This window comes from Moschus berezovskii, chromosome 3 (genome assembly GCF_049115385.1).
Source record: "Moschus berezovskii isolate FMDL1 chromosome 3, NW_MosBer_1.0, whole genome shotgun sequence".
In the NCBI taxonomy this organism is placed as follows: Eukaryota; Metazoa; Chordata; class Mammalia; order Artiodactyla; family Moschidae; genus Moschus; species Moschus berezovskii.
This window is the reverse complement of record NC_142462.1, coordinates 87,018,109-87,034,640: the sequence shown is the minus strand read 5'-3', so window position 1 is coordinate 87,034,640 and position 16,532 is coordinate 87,018,109. Positions and strand designations below refer to the sequence as shown.

Below are 16,532 nucleotides of genomic sequence, written 5' to 3'. Positions count from 1 at the left end.
GATCCTCACCAGCAGCCAACTGTGGCTGCTACTGCTGCATGCAAGCAAGGCACCAGCCTCCCCCATGGCTGGTCCCGGCAGCCACATGCATGCACATCAACAGGTAAGGCCCTGAGACTCTGCCTCCTGTCACTGGTCTGCACAGCTTCACACGCTGGCAGCTAGCCCCTGCAGGCCACTGGCCCCAGTTCCCGTCAAAGCCTCCAATGCCATGCACATGCCTGTGGCAAGCCCCTGAAGCCACACAAGTGTATGCTGACAGCCCAGGTTCCCACAGCTGCTCAGGCGCCCAGAGCAGGCCCAACTCCTGTCACTGGCCTGCACTCACACGTGCCCAAGATTGTCCCAGAAGCCACACCCGTATACTCAACCACTTTGATTCCAGATGTTGTCGTTTAGTCACAAAGTCAGGTCCAACTCTCTGCCACCACATGAACTGTAGCCCGCCAGGATCCGATGTCCACAGGATTTCCCAGGCAAGAATACTAGAGTGGGTTGCCATTTCCTTCTCCAGGGATCTTCCTAACCCAGGGATCAAACCTACATCTCTAGCATTGGCAGGAGGATTCTTCACCACTGAGCCACCAGGGAAGCCCAGATTCCAGATACCAGCTCCCAAAGTTATGCATGCCCCTGTGGCTAGGTCCTACAGATTTATGAGTAAACTCTAACAGCCAGGTCTCCGAGAGCTGGCCCCAGACCCTGCTACTCTGGCCTTGCCATTGCACATATATCTGCAGCCAATCCTGCCCACAAAGGCACCTGCAGCAGCCCTCACACTCAAGCATGTACAACCCACCAACTCTGGCCACACCAGGCCACCACCACCACTACCTGTCCTGGTACCTAACTGCTGGACCTACAGGCACTGCTGAGGACCTCGGGAGCCTTTGCAACCACAGTGGACTACCTCTGGATCCCAACAAGGGTTACACAGTTGTCAGTGCAGTAGACTCTGACTGCTTGAACTGACAAGATACTACATACCATAGGGCCTAGAGATGCCATACATTTGGCGCCTTGCACCACTGGACCCAAGTTTACAGTGCAGTCCAGTGGGCCCCTACCTGGAAGTGAAGGTCTTTCCTTAGTGAAGTCAGTTCATAAAGTCTATGAATAGAGATTCATAGACTTTGAATATAGAGATACCTATTCAAGGCTACAGCTGTCAGAAAGAAACAAGGAAAAATCAAACAAACACACACACACACACAAACAAACAGTAAAATTCCAGTAATTGACCTCCCCCCAAAATGGATACAGATAAATTACCTGACAAAGAATTCAGAAAACTATTATAAAGATGGTCAGAGAACTACAAAAGATCACACATAAACAATTTAATGCAATCAGGAAAATCATACAAGAACAAAATGAGATGTATAACAAAGAGACAGAAAACCTAAAAAGTACCAAACAAATTGTGGAGTTGATGAATACAAACCCTGAACTAAGGAATTCAACGAGAACTTCAGCAGCAGACTAGATCAAACAGAAAAAACAATCAATGAACTCAAAGACAGGTCATTTGAAAGTATCCAGTGAGAGGCATGAAAATAAAAAAGAATGAAAAGGAATGAAGAAAGCCTACAGAACTTATGGGACACCATGAGAAGAAACAAACAATGTATTATGGGAGTCCCAAGAGAAGAGACAGAGAAAGAGCTGAAAGCTTCTTTAAAGATACAATGGTGGGGAACTTTCCAAATTTGGGCATCTGAGTTGAAGCTCATAGGTCTCTAAACAATTCAATCAAAAGATACCTTCTCCATGACACATTATAATAAAGTGTTAAAAAAGTTAAAAATAGAATTACCAAAATACCCAGTAACTCCATTTCTGGGTATATATCCAAAGAAATGAAAATAACTTATTTGTGTTAACAGAGATATGTACACCCATGTTTAATGCACCCTTATCACTATAGCCAAGACAGGAAAACAACCTAAGTACTTGTCAGCAGATGAATGGATAAAGAAGATATAATAGGCATGTATGTATATACACCATAAACACACAGGGGAATATATTTAGCCATGAGAAAGGAACCCATCCATTCGTGACAACATGGATGGACCTAGAGGACATTAGACTAAGTGAGATAAACCAAAGACAAAGGCAAATACAATATGTCATCACTTAGATCTGGAATCTAAAAAAGCCAAACTCTAAACAATAGAGAGGAAACAGGTGGTTACCGGGGAATTTAGGATTGCAGAATAGGACAGACTACTTTGCTTAAGGGCACAAACATACAACAAGTAGCAAAAAGTCCTAGATATCTAATGAATAGTAAATATAGTTAACACTATTGTATCATAATCAAACTTGCTAAGAGGCTAGATCTTAATTATCTAACTACTTAAAGAAATGATAATTATGTGATGTAACAAAGGTGCTAAACACTGCTACAAAGACAATCATTATAGTATAAAAATAAATCCAATCAATATGTTGTAAACCTTAAATTTACAGAATGTTGTATGTCAAGTACACTTAAAAAAAAAAAGATAATAACAACTGTTGGTAAGGGTATAGAAAAACTGAAACTTTTATATACTGCTTATGAAAATATAAAAAGTAAAGTTGTTGGGGAAGATGGTCTGGAAGTTCCTCCAAATGTTAAACACAGAATTACCAAATAACCCAGAAACTACTCTCCTAGGTGTATACCCAAAAGAACTGAAAACAAGCATTCAAACAAAACTTACACAAGCTTAAACTGGGAAAAAATAATTCTTATACCCTAACTACCCAAGAAACAGTATCCAGAAAATAAATCTTACAAACCAATTAAAAAAAAAAAAGCAAACAACCCAAAAGAAAAAATCAGCAAGAAACACAAACAGACATTTCACAGAGGACTTAGGACAGTTAACAGTTGAAGAAGTGTTTAATCTCGTTAGTTTTCAGAAAATGTAAATTAAGACCACAGACTAATACTGTATATCCATTAGAAATGCAAAAATCAAGAAACAAGAAATGTCAAGTGTTAGCAAGGATTCAGATTATGGGAACACTCATATACTGCTGATGGAATGTAAACTGATACAACCACTTTGAATCACAACTTTGGGTATCATATAAAATCCAGCATGCACATATTATAAAACTCAATAATAGCAGCATTGCTCAAAATAGCAAAAAAATGAAAACAATTCAAATGCTCAAAGTAAGACAAATAAACATATAGTGTACTAGCAGAAACGCATAATAGACAACAATAAAAATGAATGACTTACCATTAAAGCCAACATTAGAAACATGAGTATCAAAAAAAAAAGCAAAAATACCTAACATTTTTGTAACGCCTCAAAAATAAGCAAAACTAGACGATACGTGCGTGCATGCATGTGGACTCAGTCGTGTCTGACTCTTTGCAACCTCATGGACTGTAGCCGCCAGGCTGCTCTGTCCATGAGATTTCCCAGGCAAGATACTGAAGTGGGCTGCCATTTTGTCCTCCAGGGATCTTCCAGACCCAGGGATCAAACCCGCACCTCTTGCGTCTCCTGCATTGGCAAGTGGATTCTTTACCATTGGTGCCACCTGGGAAGCCAAACTATATATTTGTAATATATATAATACATAGCTCACAAATTTGTAATTTTTAAAACTTATTTTAAAAAGGCAAAGAAATGATAAACAAAATTGAAGACAGTAATATTTCTGATGGGAAGGTTACAGGGTAGAATGGTAGTGGAGTTTTGTAAAACTTGACCTGAACTATCTTAAGACCTCTAGTTGGACCTGAGAATTAAACTGACTTCAGACAGATTAAAAGAAGAAAAAATTATATTAGAACTGTGACACTATAAAAGAAGAAAACACATTATTTTTTCATGTACATGTTAAGTCTCCACAAGAAGTTGAACACCCCTCAAACTGGCAAAACCTAAGTGCTTATATCGGAGAAGGCAATGGCACCCCACTCTAGCACTCTTGCCTGGAAAATCCCATGGATGGAGGAGCCTGGTGGGCTGCAGTCCATGGGGTCACACAGAGATGGACACAACTAAAGTGACTTAGCAGCAACTTAGCAAGTACTTATATATTAGGTGAACAGAGAGAAGCAACTGTGAGAAAAGAGTAGAGACAGGAGTTATTTTTACAAGGTTTGTTTGTACAGAATACTCAGTCTCAACCCCTAGCTCCAGTGATAAAAATGTTTCCTCTTGGTATGGTATGGAAGGCATCTTTCACTTGGAGAAGAATTTTATCTTCTGCTTTCAGGAAGAATGGGGTGGGGCGGGTCAGGGGGAGGGGGCTGGGGCGGGGTGGGTCAGGGGGAGGGGGCTGTGGTCAGAGCACTCTTCGTGTACCTGCCATTTTTTTAAGCGCATTTAGCTCAAAATAATCCTTATGCCAAAGTGGTATATTTTGCCATTCCTTTAATAGTATTGGTTCTCACATTGTTCTTACTCTGGGTGATCAGCTCACAAAAATCCATAACTTATATATGTGACATGTAGATTCTTTGCCATATCTTGAGTGATACAAATTTTTAAAATATAAAAAATTTTAATATAAAATAATTATATATTAGTTCTATGCCAAAAATATAGTAAATGCCCAATAAATATTAACTATTTTGATTGTGAGGGGAAAGTATTTAAATAAAAGTATAATAGAATTCAATCATATATATGCTGCATGGTCTCAATAAAACAGGACTTATTTTTATGGATAAAGAATAACTTGAGGAAATAAATCAAAATGCTCACAATGACTCCTTCTGGAAAATGAGAGGCAGAGTAAATAAATTACTTCTTTCTGGATCTTCATGCTTAATAGTATTTACAAATCTTCTGCATTAAGCATGCTTAAATTACTAAGAGTGAGCAGAACCAAATACAACAGTCAATGAATATAATGTCTGACACACACTATGCAATTAATCTGTCACAATAATAAATTTAAATATCTCATGTCTTCAGTATTATCCAAATACTAAATGGTTTTGCTTTGCCATTTTATTCTAGCAATGAGACAAAACACCAGGGTATATTCTAAAGGTCCCACACAGTCCCAGGTGATACTCTACCAAGCTTATCTAATCCTCACTCAGCATCTCAAAAAGACACTGCAGAAACACAGAAGCAGGGCTAAAGACCCACTCCATTCTTCATTTCACTTTTGTGGGCCTTTATTATCCCAGTTATAAAGCCCAAACAGTACTGTTATGAAGAATAATGGAGCTTATACCATAAAAGCAATGTGCACTCTGTAAAGGGCAAGACAGCTCTGAGTTACTCTTATCCTCCTATATTTTAAATATCTTGGGGGCATAATCAGATCTTTGTAATCCCAGCGACTATCAGAGTTTCTGAAATAAAAAAGAGGATCAATAATGGCTTCTTAAATAGAATTTTTAAATGTCTTCCTCTTCCTCCATCCAATAATAGTTCTAACACTTCTGTTTTATAGATTATATATCTTCAATGATTAAGATGGTCTTTGATAAAAACCAAAACTATTCTTAAAATTCAGCTGAGTGAAACTGTCTTCTGTTTTATGTGTTGTACTCTCCTAAAAAACTGTTAACCTGCAAGAAGAAACTCTGTTACTTGTCTTGGATTCAATATAATACAACATGTGGCAAGTGGTAAGCATTTAATATATAACCAAAATTCTTTCTTTCCTGTTCCAAAAAGTGAAAGGGCTTTATAAAACTCGATAGCTTTAAGGAAATGCTGGAGTAATCACCACCCTAAATATATGAAATTGCTGATGATCAAATTGCTGTGGGCAATTTGATAATAAGCCACTCCTTGTGTTATAAAAGAAGGAATGAACATAGCAACATGCTTTGTCCATGATTTCAGCCTGACGTAATCCTAAAATTGGAGAGTGTGATTTGTGACACATGGACCTGAGTCAAGGACAAGTTTTCCTTAATGAATAGCCTTTATTGAATTAGTCACTGAGGGAGTAAATATGCACAACCCAGTATCAGGGCTTGTCTTCAGGACTTAAAGGGCAGACTTCCCGTGACCACTCTAACACTCTGCTCGTCAGCGCACACCGTGCTCTCTCCACAGCTGAACCATGGCCCAAGTATCAGGTACCTTCAAACTGTTGACAAACTGATAAAATGTCTTGGTTGAAAGCAATTTTAAAAGTTAAAAGTCAATTTTTTTTCCAACAAATATTACACAGATATTTTTGCACAGATACCCTCTATACTAGAATAGCCCTTCATGTTTTTTCTTCTCCAACACACATAATATATGACATTTACAAGTGCAAATACTCTACCAGACTATAGAATAAAAAAGTACATTCACTATATTTTAACACCATCTCTTTCTCTCCTCTCAAGGAAGCAAGAAACAATAAGACTATGTGTAAATCCACTCTAATTCATACAAATTTTAATTCAATTCTTAGATGTAACAAATTACCTGCTAAATACTTGACAACCAATTACTATTGTGAATTAAAGGGGATGATGGGATTCCCTGGTAGCCCAGCTGGTAAAGAATCCACCTGCAATGCAGGAGACCCCAGTAGGATTCCTGGGTTGGGAAGATCCCATAGAGGAGAGTATGACAACCCCTGTATTCTTGCCTAGAGAATCCCCATGGACAGAAGAGCCATGCGGGCTATAGTCCATGGAGCTGCAAAGAGTCAGACACGACTGACTAAGCATACACACATGCAATGTCACACAGAAGGGTTACACTTTGGGGGTGAAAAGTACTACTGGTACATAGTTCAAGAGGATTCACAGGAAAAAAAAATGTTATCAAGGAATCCTATAATGAATCTGAACAAAGTCAAATGTTATAAACATCTGAATAAAATCATTAATGCACCGCTCAACAGATCTCTGAAAATTACTACTTACGAATACTGACTGATTCCATCTCTCACTTCTGGCAATCCTATACTTGCCTATTCATGCACAAAGAAGAAATTTCTAAGAGAAATAAAATATCAGCAGTAAAGGGAATGCTCTTGCATTGTTGGTGGGAAGGTAAATTGATACAGCCACTATGGAATACAGTATGGAGATTCCTTAAAAAACTAGGAATAAAACCACCATATGACCCACCAATCCCACTCCTGGGCATATACCCTGAGGAAACCAAAATTGAAAAAGACACATCCCATTGTTCATTGCAGCACTATTTACAATAGCTAGAACCTGGAAGTAACCTAGATGTCCATTGACAGATGAATGGATAAAGTTTGTGGTACATATACACAATGGGGATTCAGCCATAAAAAGCAATGCATTTGAGTCAGTTCTGATGAGATGGATGAACCTATAACCTATTATACAGAGTGAAGTGAGTCAGAAAGAGAAAGATAAATATCATATTCTAACACACATATACAGAATCTAGAAGAATGGTACTGAAGGACCTAGTTACAGGGCAGCAGAGAATAGATTTATGGACATGGGGAAAGGGGAAAAGAGCATGAGATGCATGGAGAGAGTAACATGGAAGCTTACATTCAGTTCAGTTCAGTCACTCAGTCGTGTCCGACTCTCCGCGACCCCATGAACCACAGCACGCCAGGCCTCCCTGTCCATCACCAACTCCCGAAGTACACTCAAACTCATGTCCACAGAGTCGGTGATGCCATCCAGCCATCTCATTCTCCGTCGTCCCCTTCTCCTCCCGCCCCCAACCTTTCCTAGCATCAGAGTCTTTACCATATGTAAAACAGACAGCCAACCAGAATTTGCTGATTGGCTCAGGAAACTCAAACAGGGATCTATATCAACCTAGAGGGGTGGGATGGGGAGGGAGATGGGAGGGAGGTTCAAAAGGGAGGGGCTATATGTATACTTATGGCTGATTCATGTTGAGGTTTGACAGAAAACAACAAAATTCTGTAAAGCAATTATCCTTCAATAAAAAACAAATTTAAAAAACATTAGCAGTGTATCATTTGAAGATGGTATGATTAATATTTACTTTGTTGCTGAAATTTTTTAAACAGAGAGGTTGCTCCTCCATCTACCTAATTAAACACGATTATTTAAATGACAGATTAAAATTCTGGATCTAATCCTTACTCATTCACAATTGTGGAGAAAACTTAAAACCACTAAAAAGACATGAGAATACTTTCATGATTATCAAATTCTTGGTAGTAAATTATGTCTTTGTTTCTTTCATTATTAATTCAATTCTAAATAAGATTTATTACCTAGGAAAATGAGTTTTAGACTAAAGAATTATTTGGTTATTCAAAAAACACATATGGTGATAAGCTGTACCTTTTTCCCATGAAAAGTGAAAAACTGCAACCAAATAGTATTAAAAGCCAAGGATAGGAGCTATCTATACCCCTCCACATGTTTTACAGGATTTAGGTTATCACTTGTACTCTCATTCAAACTGATTTAAAACATTAATGAATTTTCCTATTTTCAGTTCAATGGTGAACTGCGTTTGCACATCAATCTTCCTGTTACAAACAATTTAATGACCTGTAAAAGTATTTAAAAACATTTTTTCGAAAGCACTGAAAAATAATAAGACAGTAAAAAAATTATCAAGTCATAAAAGTAAGAGGGGATTTCAAAAAATAGTGCTAGAAAAACTAAATATTTACATTCGAAGGAAAAAAAAATAAAGGTGGACACTTACCTTACAAAAACTAACTCAAAATGGATCAAAGACCTAAATGTAAGAGCTAAAAGTATAAAACTCTTCATAGACAACATAGAGAGAAAGTTCCATGACACTGAATTTGACAATGATTTCTTGGATACGACACTAAAAACACAGGCAACAAAAGGAAAAAAATAGATAAACTGGACTAAATCAAAATTTTAAACTTTTGTGGATAAACGAATACTATCAACAGAATAAAAAGGCAACCCACAGAACTGAGAAAATATTTGCAAATTACATACTTGATAAGGAATTCATATCTGGAAGCAACTCCTGCTGCTGCTGCTGCTAAGTCACTTCAGTCGTGTCTGACTCTGTGCGACCCCACTGACGGCAGCCCACCAGGCTCCCCCGTCCCTGGGATTCTCCAGGCAAGAACACTGGAGTGGGTTGCCATTTCCTTCTCCAATGGGTGAAAGTGAAAAGGGAAAGTGAAGTCGCTCAGTCGTGTCCGACCTTAGCGACCCCACGGACTGCAGCCTACCAGGCTCCTCCATTTTCTAGGTAAGAGGACTGGAGTGGCTTGCCATTGCCTTCTCCGGGAAGCAACTCCTAATACTAAATTAAAATTGGGCAAATTAAAAAATGGGCTAAGGGACTTCCTTGGTGGTCCAGTGGCTGGGAGTCTGCCTGTCAATGTAGGGGACATGAGCTCAATCCCTGGTCCAGGAAGATTTCACACACCGTGGAGCAACTCAGTCTGTTGCTATTTTGAAGCCCATACACCCTCGAGACCGTGCTCTGCAATAAGAAAAGCCACTGCAGTAAGAAGCCCATGCACTGCATCTAGAGAGAATCCCTGCTCATCACAAGCAGAGAAAGCCCATGCAGCAACAAAGACCTCGCACGGCCAGAAATAAACAAACAAACAAAAAATTTAATGGGCTAAGGACCTGAATAGACACTTCTCCAGAGAAGATACACAACCAGCCAATAAGCACGAGAAGATGCTCAACATCACTAATCACTGGGGAAATGCAACTTAAAATCACACTAAGATACCACTTCACACCCATTAAAAGTTATTTAAAAAAAAAAACAAAACAGAAAACAACAAGTATTGACGAGGATGTGGAGAAACTGGAACCCTTGTGTGCTGCTAATGAAAATGTAAAATGGTGCAGCTGTTGTGGAAAATAGTACATTGATTCCTCAAAAAATTAAAAATAGAATTACTATATGATCCAGCAATTCCACCCATGGGTATATACCCAAAAGAAACGAGAGCAAGGATTCAAACAGATACTTGTACACCCATGTTCATAGCAGCATTATAAACAACAGCCAAAATGTAGAAACAAGTAAAGTTTCCAATTGGTAGATGAGCTGATAATCAAAATGTGGTATGAGTACACACAAACATACACACAGAGAGAGGAATATTCCATTCCATTCTGTCGCTCAGTCGTGTCCAACTCTTTGCGACCCCGTGGACTGTAGCCTACTAGGCTTCTCCATCCATGGGATTCTCCAGGCAAGAATACTGGAGTGGGTTACCATTTCCTTCTCCAGGGGATCTTCCCAACCCAGGGATCAAACCCGGGTCTCCTGCATTGGAGGCAGACGCTTTAACCTCTGAGCCACCAGAGAAGCCCCTAAGGAGTGAAATTCTGGTAAATGGTATAACATGACCCTTAATGACATTATGCTAAGTGAAACAAGCCAGACACAAAAATACAACTACTACATGATTCTACTAATATGAGGTACTTAGAATAATCAAACTCATACAAAGCACAACAGCAGTTACCAGGGGCTGGGGTCGGTGAGATAAGGAGCATATTGTGTAATGCTTTCAGTATGAGATGATGAAAAAGTTCAGGAAACAGATAGTGCTGATGTTTGTACAACAATGGGAATATATTATATTATACTTAATGCCACTGAACTATACACTTAAAAAACAGTTAAAATGGTAAATTTTATATAATTTACGTTATATATATTTTACCACAATTTTCTTTTAAGTGAAATGGGAATGAAAATTCAGCATGGAAAGCAAATTCTAAAGCCACATTTCCTCTAAAGGGTGCTTGCTGATCTTGAAAAATTAGAACTTTTGTTTTTGTTGATTCTCAGGGTGACTGATACAGAAATAAAACTGAGGGCCTAAGCCTCTCTCATAAGAAGCTGGAATTCCAAAGAGATACAACCTTAAGTGAGAATAACCCAAAGCAGATTATAACTTTGGATCAAACTGCTTTTCTCAAACTGTAAACCTGGGTTATAATGTATCCTGGATTGCAATACTCCCAAAGTGTCTGTCAAAAGCAAATGTAAATTTCCTAAGTATATACTCTATGGCCCAAAAAATATTCTTAAATAACTTTTCAAATGTAGTATCCAAGGCCCAGATAAGGATAATGGAATACACAGGAAACTAAAGAGGAATAAGAATTATCTGAAACAACAAAAAAGAAACGGGGGTCAGGAAAAAAGAAAACGGAATTATCAGATGTAGACCAAAAAACAACTTTGTTTTCTGGGATAGGATAAATAAAAGAAAACTCTGAACTTTTACAGAGAACTAACAAGTAACACTGAAAGCCGCTCAGTCATGTCAGACTCTTTGCAACCCCATGGACTGCAGCCTGTCAGGCTCCTCCGTCCATGGAATTCTCCAGGCCAGAATTAGACTGGGTAGCTGTTCCCTTCTCCAGGGTATCTTTCCAACACAGGGATTGAACCCAGGTCTCCCACATTGCAGTGGATTCTTTACCATCTGAGTCCCCAGGGAAGCCCAGCAGAGAAGTAAAAACCATAAATGGTGACATGGATTTGAAAAAACAAAAACTCAGGAATCAAAATCAAATAACCCCAATTAAGAACTGAATGGAGAGGTTTAAAAGTAGATTACTGTAGGCTCAGTCATGTCCGACTCTTTACAACCCTTTGGACTGTAGCCTGCCAGGCTTCTCTTCCATGCGATTTGTCAGGCAAGAAGATCAAAGAGGATTGCCATTTCCTCCGCCAGGGGATCTTCCCAACCAAGAGATCTAACCCACATCTCCTATGTCTCCTACACTGCAGGCGGATTCTTTACTGCTGAGCCACTGGGGAAGCCAAAAGCAGACTTAGATGCAGCTTAAAAGATATTTAATAAATGGAAAGATAGGACAAAAGCCTCAGTTCAGTTCAGTCACTCAGTCGTGTCCGACTCTTTGCAACCCCATGAATCGCAGCATACCAGGCCTCCCTGTCCATCACCAACCAATTCCCGGAGTTCACCCAAACTCATGTGCATCGAGTCGGTGATGCCATCCTCTGTCGTCCCCTTCTCCTCCTGCCCCCAATCCCTCCCAACATCAGGGTCTTTTCCAATGAGTCAACTCTTCAAAGCCTAGAGGTATGCAAGACCTGGCCTGAACCAGCTTGTGAAAGCCAATTACATGCAAGTCCTCCTAACTCTGCATCAGTGAAGTCATGTTGGTTGCCTGAAACTTCCATGTTTATACTACAAAAATCAACAGATGCTACAAATCAGGGCTTTATTTCCCCCTGGAGAACCAGTTCACCAGCACATCACTGGAAGCAACCACACAAGATTCAACACAAAGAGACAAAAAGATCACAAATGCATGAGAGAGGTTGAGATACGTGAAGAATATATGAGAAAGTCTAATATATATTTAACTGGAGTTTCAAAAGAAACTGAAGAAATTAAAGAACAAGAGAATGGCAAAAGTAACATCTGATGAGAAAATGGGTACGAAAATGGGTAGTTTTCCAGAACTAATGAAATCACAGCTTTAAAGAAGCCCAGTGAATCTACTACAGGATAAATAAAAAGAAATCTGCAGTGAAGACTAACCACTATAACCATTTACTTTTGAATCTATGAGTTCTTCTCTTTAAAAAATACAAATGCCATCAGAATTCAAACAGGTGGGGATTTATTTTCATTAATTTTACCTAGAACACAATGAAGCCTACACTTTGGACCTGCAGATTCAGAAACTTGTCAGCCCACGGAAGTTTTCTTTTACTTTTATTTTTTGCTTTTGTTACATTTATTCTGATTTCTCCCTTAGAAATACCACATTCACCAGTTATTTCTCCTCTCTCTGCTCTCAGTATTTATCATCTTTACCATCATCACCTCACTTCCAGTCATCATTTTCTCCTTATTCTGGACAATCTCAAATACTCACTATAGGATTGATTCTGTTTTCTGCAGGATCAACTCTGCTGCTTACAACTGCCATTGCAGATTTTTATCCTGCTACTGCATTTTCAGGCTTTTTGGTTTATTTTTAATCTTCTTCATTCCAGTTCCTCCTAAAATCTTATTATTTTTTCCTATGACTTTTTGTTTTGATTTTATAGAGGTCATATTTTTGCTTCCTTGCTGAGAATAAAACCTTACATTTCCACAAATATCTTCTGTATATCATAATAAATCATATTCATAATTATTAAGTCTTGCCTCATCATCTTTGGGCAATGGTTCCCTTCTTTGATGCTATATATTTCTTTCATAATTTCCATAAAGATTATTATCTTTGCAAAAAGAATATACACAATTTTTTAAATGGCAGAGTATGTAGATCATCCTTGATCCTCACCATTCTTGCCGCTATCCACTGATGGTGAAATTCTGCTCACATCTTAACTTGGTCACGTTGTGTATATACAGGCTGAAGTACACAGGCCATGGTTCAGTTCATAATACTCAGCATGCAATGAAACTATGCTCAACTGATTTAGATTTTCTATCATTCTCTCTTCTCATATTATGAGGATAACTTACTACGAATGTGCTGTACAGAAAAAAATAAATGCTAATCTGAAATCCTAAGAGCACAACTGTTGCAGGGTTCCTCTTAACACCACTTCTACAGCTGCACTGCATCCCTGGAATGGAATATCCTAACAGTTTCCTTTCATTCTCTTCCATGCTGCATATTGGAATTTTTAGCCTATGAACAGATGCACAGAGAAATAGTGTTAAAGGTAGGTGTGGAGGTGCAAAGAGTCAGGGGAAATAGAGCAAATCTCTAGTCAAGTTAACTGGCTTGTTAAAATCATGAAAAACAAAATGTGAAGAAAACAGTCTCAGTTCAGTTCATTCAGTTCAGTCGCTCAGTCGTGTCCGACTCTCCGCGACCCCATGAATAGCAGCACACAGGCCTCCCTGTCCATCACCAACCCCTGGAGTTTACCCAAACTCATGTCCATCGAGTCGGTGATGCCATCCAGCCATCTCATCCTCTGTCGTCCCCTTCTCCTCCTGCCCCCAATCCCTCCCAGCATCAGAGTCTTTTCCAATGAGTCAGCTCTTCGCATGAGATGGCCAAAGTATTGGAGTTTCAGCTTTAGCATCAGTCCTTCCAATGAACACCCAGGACTGATCTTTAGAATGGACTGGTTGGATTTCCTTGCAGTCCAAGGGACTCTCAAGAGTCTTCTCCAAGAAAACAGTATAGGCTTCAGTCATTCATGATCTCATTAGTGTGAATAAACAATGGGAATAGATTAAAGCCCTTGTCTAACTTCTTCTCCTCATCTAATTTTATTCTCCAGTATTAGAAGTCAAAGCATAAATATACCCCTCGGGTTTTCTCAGTCTACTCCAACTTCAATGTAGTAAGTAGTTAGGGGAAATGCCTCTTAAACTAAGTGGTTTACTGCTACTTAACTCTTTGGTGCTGTTCTGGAACTATCTGAGTATTTTAATGGGAAGCTGGAAGAAAACATTTTAAGCATAGCTAGCCTAAAGTCAATATTTTAAATAAGCACATTTTTAAAAACAAAAAGAAACTGGTAATCTCTGTGTTTCAACATATAGTCAAGTAAAATATCATGGTAACAGGTACTGACTAATAGAGAAGGAGTAAAATAACTAGAATTCCTTCACAACAAGATGAGGATCAAGACTTAAAAGGACTGTATACAGTTTCAATGATCCACGATTTTATACATGGTGATGTAAACACTGACGTCTTCTCCATATCACTTAAATGTGACAATCTTCTTTTTGTCCCTTTTTACATATCATGATGAACATTTCATTAATGAAGTCAAGCTGAGCTATTTCTTATATGAGAGTGCTCCCCCATACACTTAGTGTCTAATGGATTTCCCCTAGTTAACAGCTAACATTTAATGAACTCTTCCTATGTGCCAGGTACTTCACTAAACGCTTTACATAATTAACTCATTTTTGTCTAGGAATACTATTATTATCATGAACATTTTAAAGATGAGAAACACAAAAGGGACACAAAAGTCAAATAATTTGCCAAGATTTTCATTCCACTCACTACTGCTACATCACACAATTACACCAAATGTAGTGGCTTGAAAAACAATTTTATCACAAATTAAGTGTATAGATCAGAGGTCTGGACAGAGCACAAAAGCAATGTACAGTGTCTGAGGCTACAACTAAGAAGACTCAACAACTAGGGATGCTTCAATGGCTGAGGGTGGGAGTCATATGGGAAATTTTCACTTGTGTATATGACTGTTGTTGCTACTATGGTCTAGAATCTTAGCTGGAGCTGTCACCTAGAGCACGTACACATGGCCTCTCTTGTGTCCTGTGCTTTCTTTACAGCATGGCAGCTTCAGCATAGTAGGACACCTTGCACAGCAGCACTGGGATCCAAGTGCAAGTGTCCTGGAAAACAAGGCAGAGAATAAACTCTTTTCTGACCAAGCTTCAGACATCACTCATCACTTTTGCAACATTATATTAGTCATAGGCAAATCTCAAGCCTGTGCAGATTCAAGAGGAGGGGACAGAGACCCCTTCTCTCAAGGGAGGAGTATCAGGGTCACAGACAAGAAAGAGTAGGGCACTGGAAGTGCAGCCATCTTTGGAAAATACAATATGCCACCATCTTAGAGCAGAGATTCCAAGCGTATGTTCTTAATGACCATACTCGACTGCAAGATTACAAGTTGGCACTCTTTATGGCACTAACAATCAAGCTCTTGACCCAGTCCAAAAGACTGAATATGTAATGCCAGAATTCCAGAAAAACATCTACTTCTGCTTCACTGACTATGCTAAGGCCTTTACTGTGTGGATAACAACTAATTGTGGAAAATTCTTAAAAGAGATGGGCGTACCAGACCACCTTACCTACCTCCTGAGAAATTTGTATGCAGGTCAAGGAGCAACAGTTAGAACTGGACATGGAACAGCAGACTGGTTCAAAATTGAGAAAGGAGTTCACTAAGGCTGTATATTGTCACTCCGCTTATTTAACTTACATGCAGGGTATGTCATGAGAAATGCCAGGCTGGATGACTTACAAGCTGGAATCAACACTGCAGGGAGAAACATCAAGAACCTAAAACATGCAGACGATACCCCTCTAATGGCAAAAAGCAAAGAGGAACTAAAGAGCTTCTTGATGAGGGTGAAAAAGGAGAGTAGAAAAGCTGGCTTAAATCTCAACATTCAAAAAGTAAGATCATAGCATCCAGTCCCATCACTTCATAGCAAACAGATGGGGAAAAAGTGAAAACGACAGTAGATTTTATTTTCTTGGGCTCCAAAATCACTGTGGATGGTGACTGCAGCCACGCAGCCACGAAATTAAAAGATGCTTGCTCCTTGGAAGGAGAGCTATGACAAACCTAGACAGCATATTACAAAGCAGAGACATTACTTTGCCAACAAAGGTCCATAAAATCAAAGCTATGGTTTTTCCAGTAAACCGTATCACATCATCCAGATGAGAGAGTTGGACCATAAAGAAGGCTGAGCACCAAAGAATTGATGCTTTCAAACTGTGGTGCTGGAGAAGACTCTTGAGAGTCCCCTGAACTCCAAGGAGAACAAACCAGTCAATCTTAAATGAAATCAATCCTGAATATTCACTGGAAGGACTGATGCTAAAGTTTCAATACTTTGAAAGCTGCTGCTGCTAAGTCGTTTCAGTC

At 39.0% G+C, this 16,532-nt stretch overlaps 1 protein-coding gene across 8 annotated transcripts in view; it reads right to left on the bottom strand.

Moving 5' to 3' along the window:
* COA1 (cytochrome c oxidase assembly factor 1) overlaps positions 1–16,532 on the bottom strand; it is a 93,909-nt gene that overhangs the window by 22,257 nt on the left and 55,120 nt on the right. The window contains exon 1 of one of the 8 annotated variants that reach the window (XM_088834632.1): positions 8,879–9,453. The exons of 4 other annotated variants lie outside the window; for them this stretch is intronic. Coding sequence is in view for 1 of the 4 variants with exons in the window: in XM_088834628.1 (XP_088690754.1) it covers positions 7,463–7,464 (2 nt within the window). In the remaining 3 variants the exon portion in view is untranslated. Of the gene's footprint in view, positions 1–7,462; positions 7,598–8,878; positions 9,454–16,532 lie in introns of those variants that run through there. 3 more of the 8 variants (XM_088834629.1, XM_088834633.1, XM_088834628.1) reach the window with 3 other exon arrangements.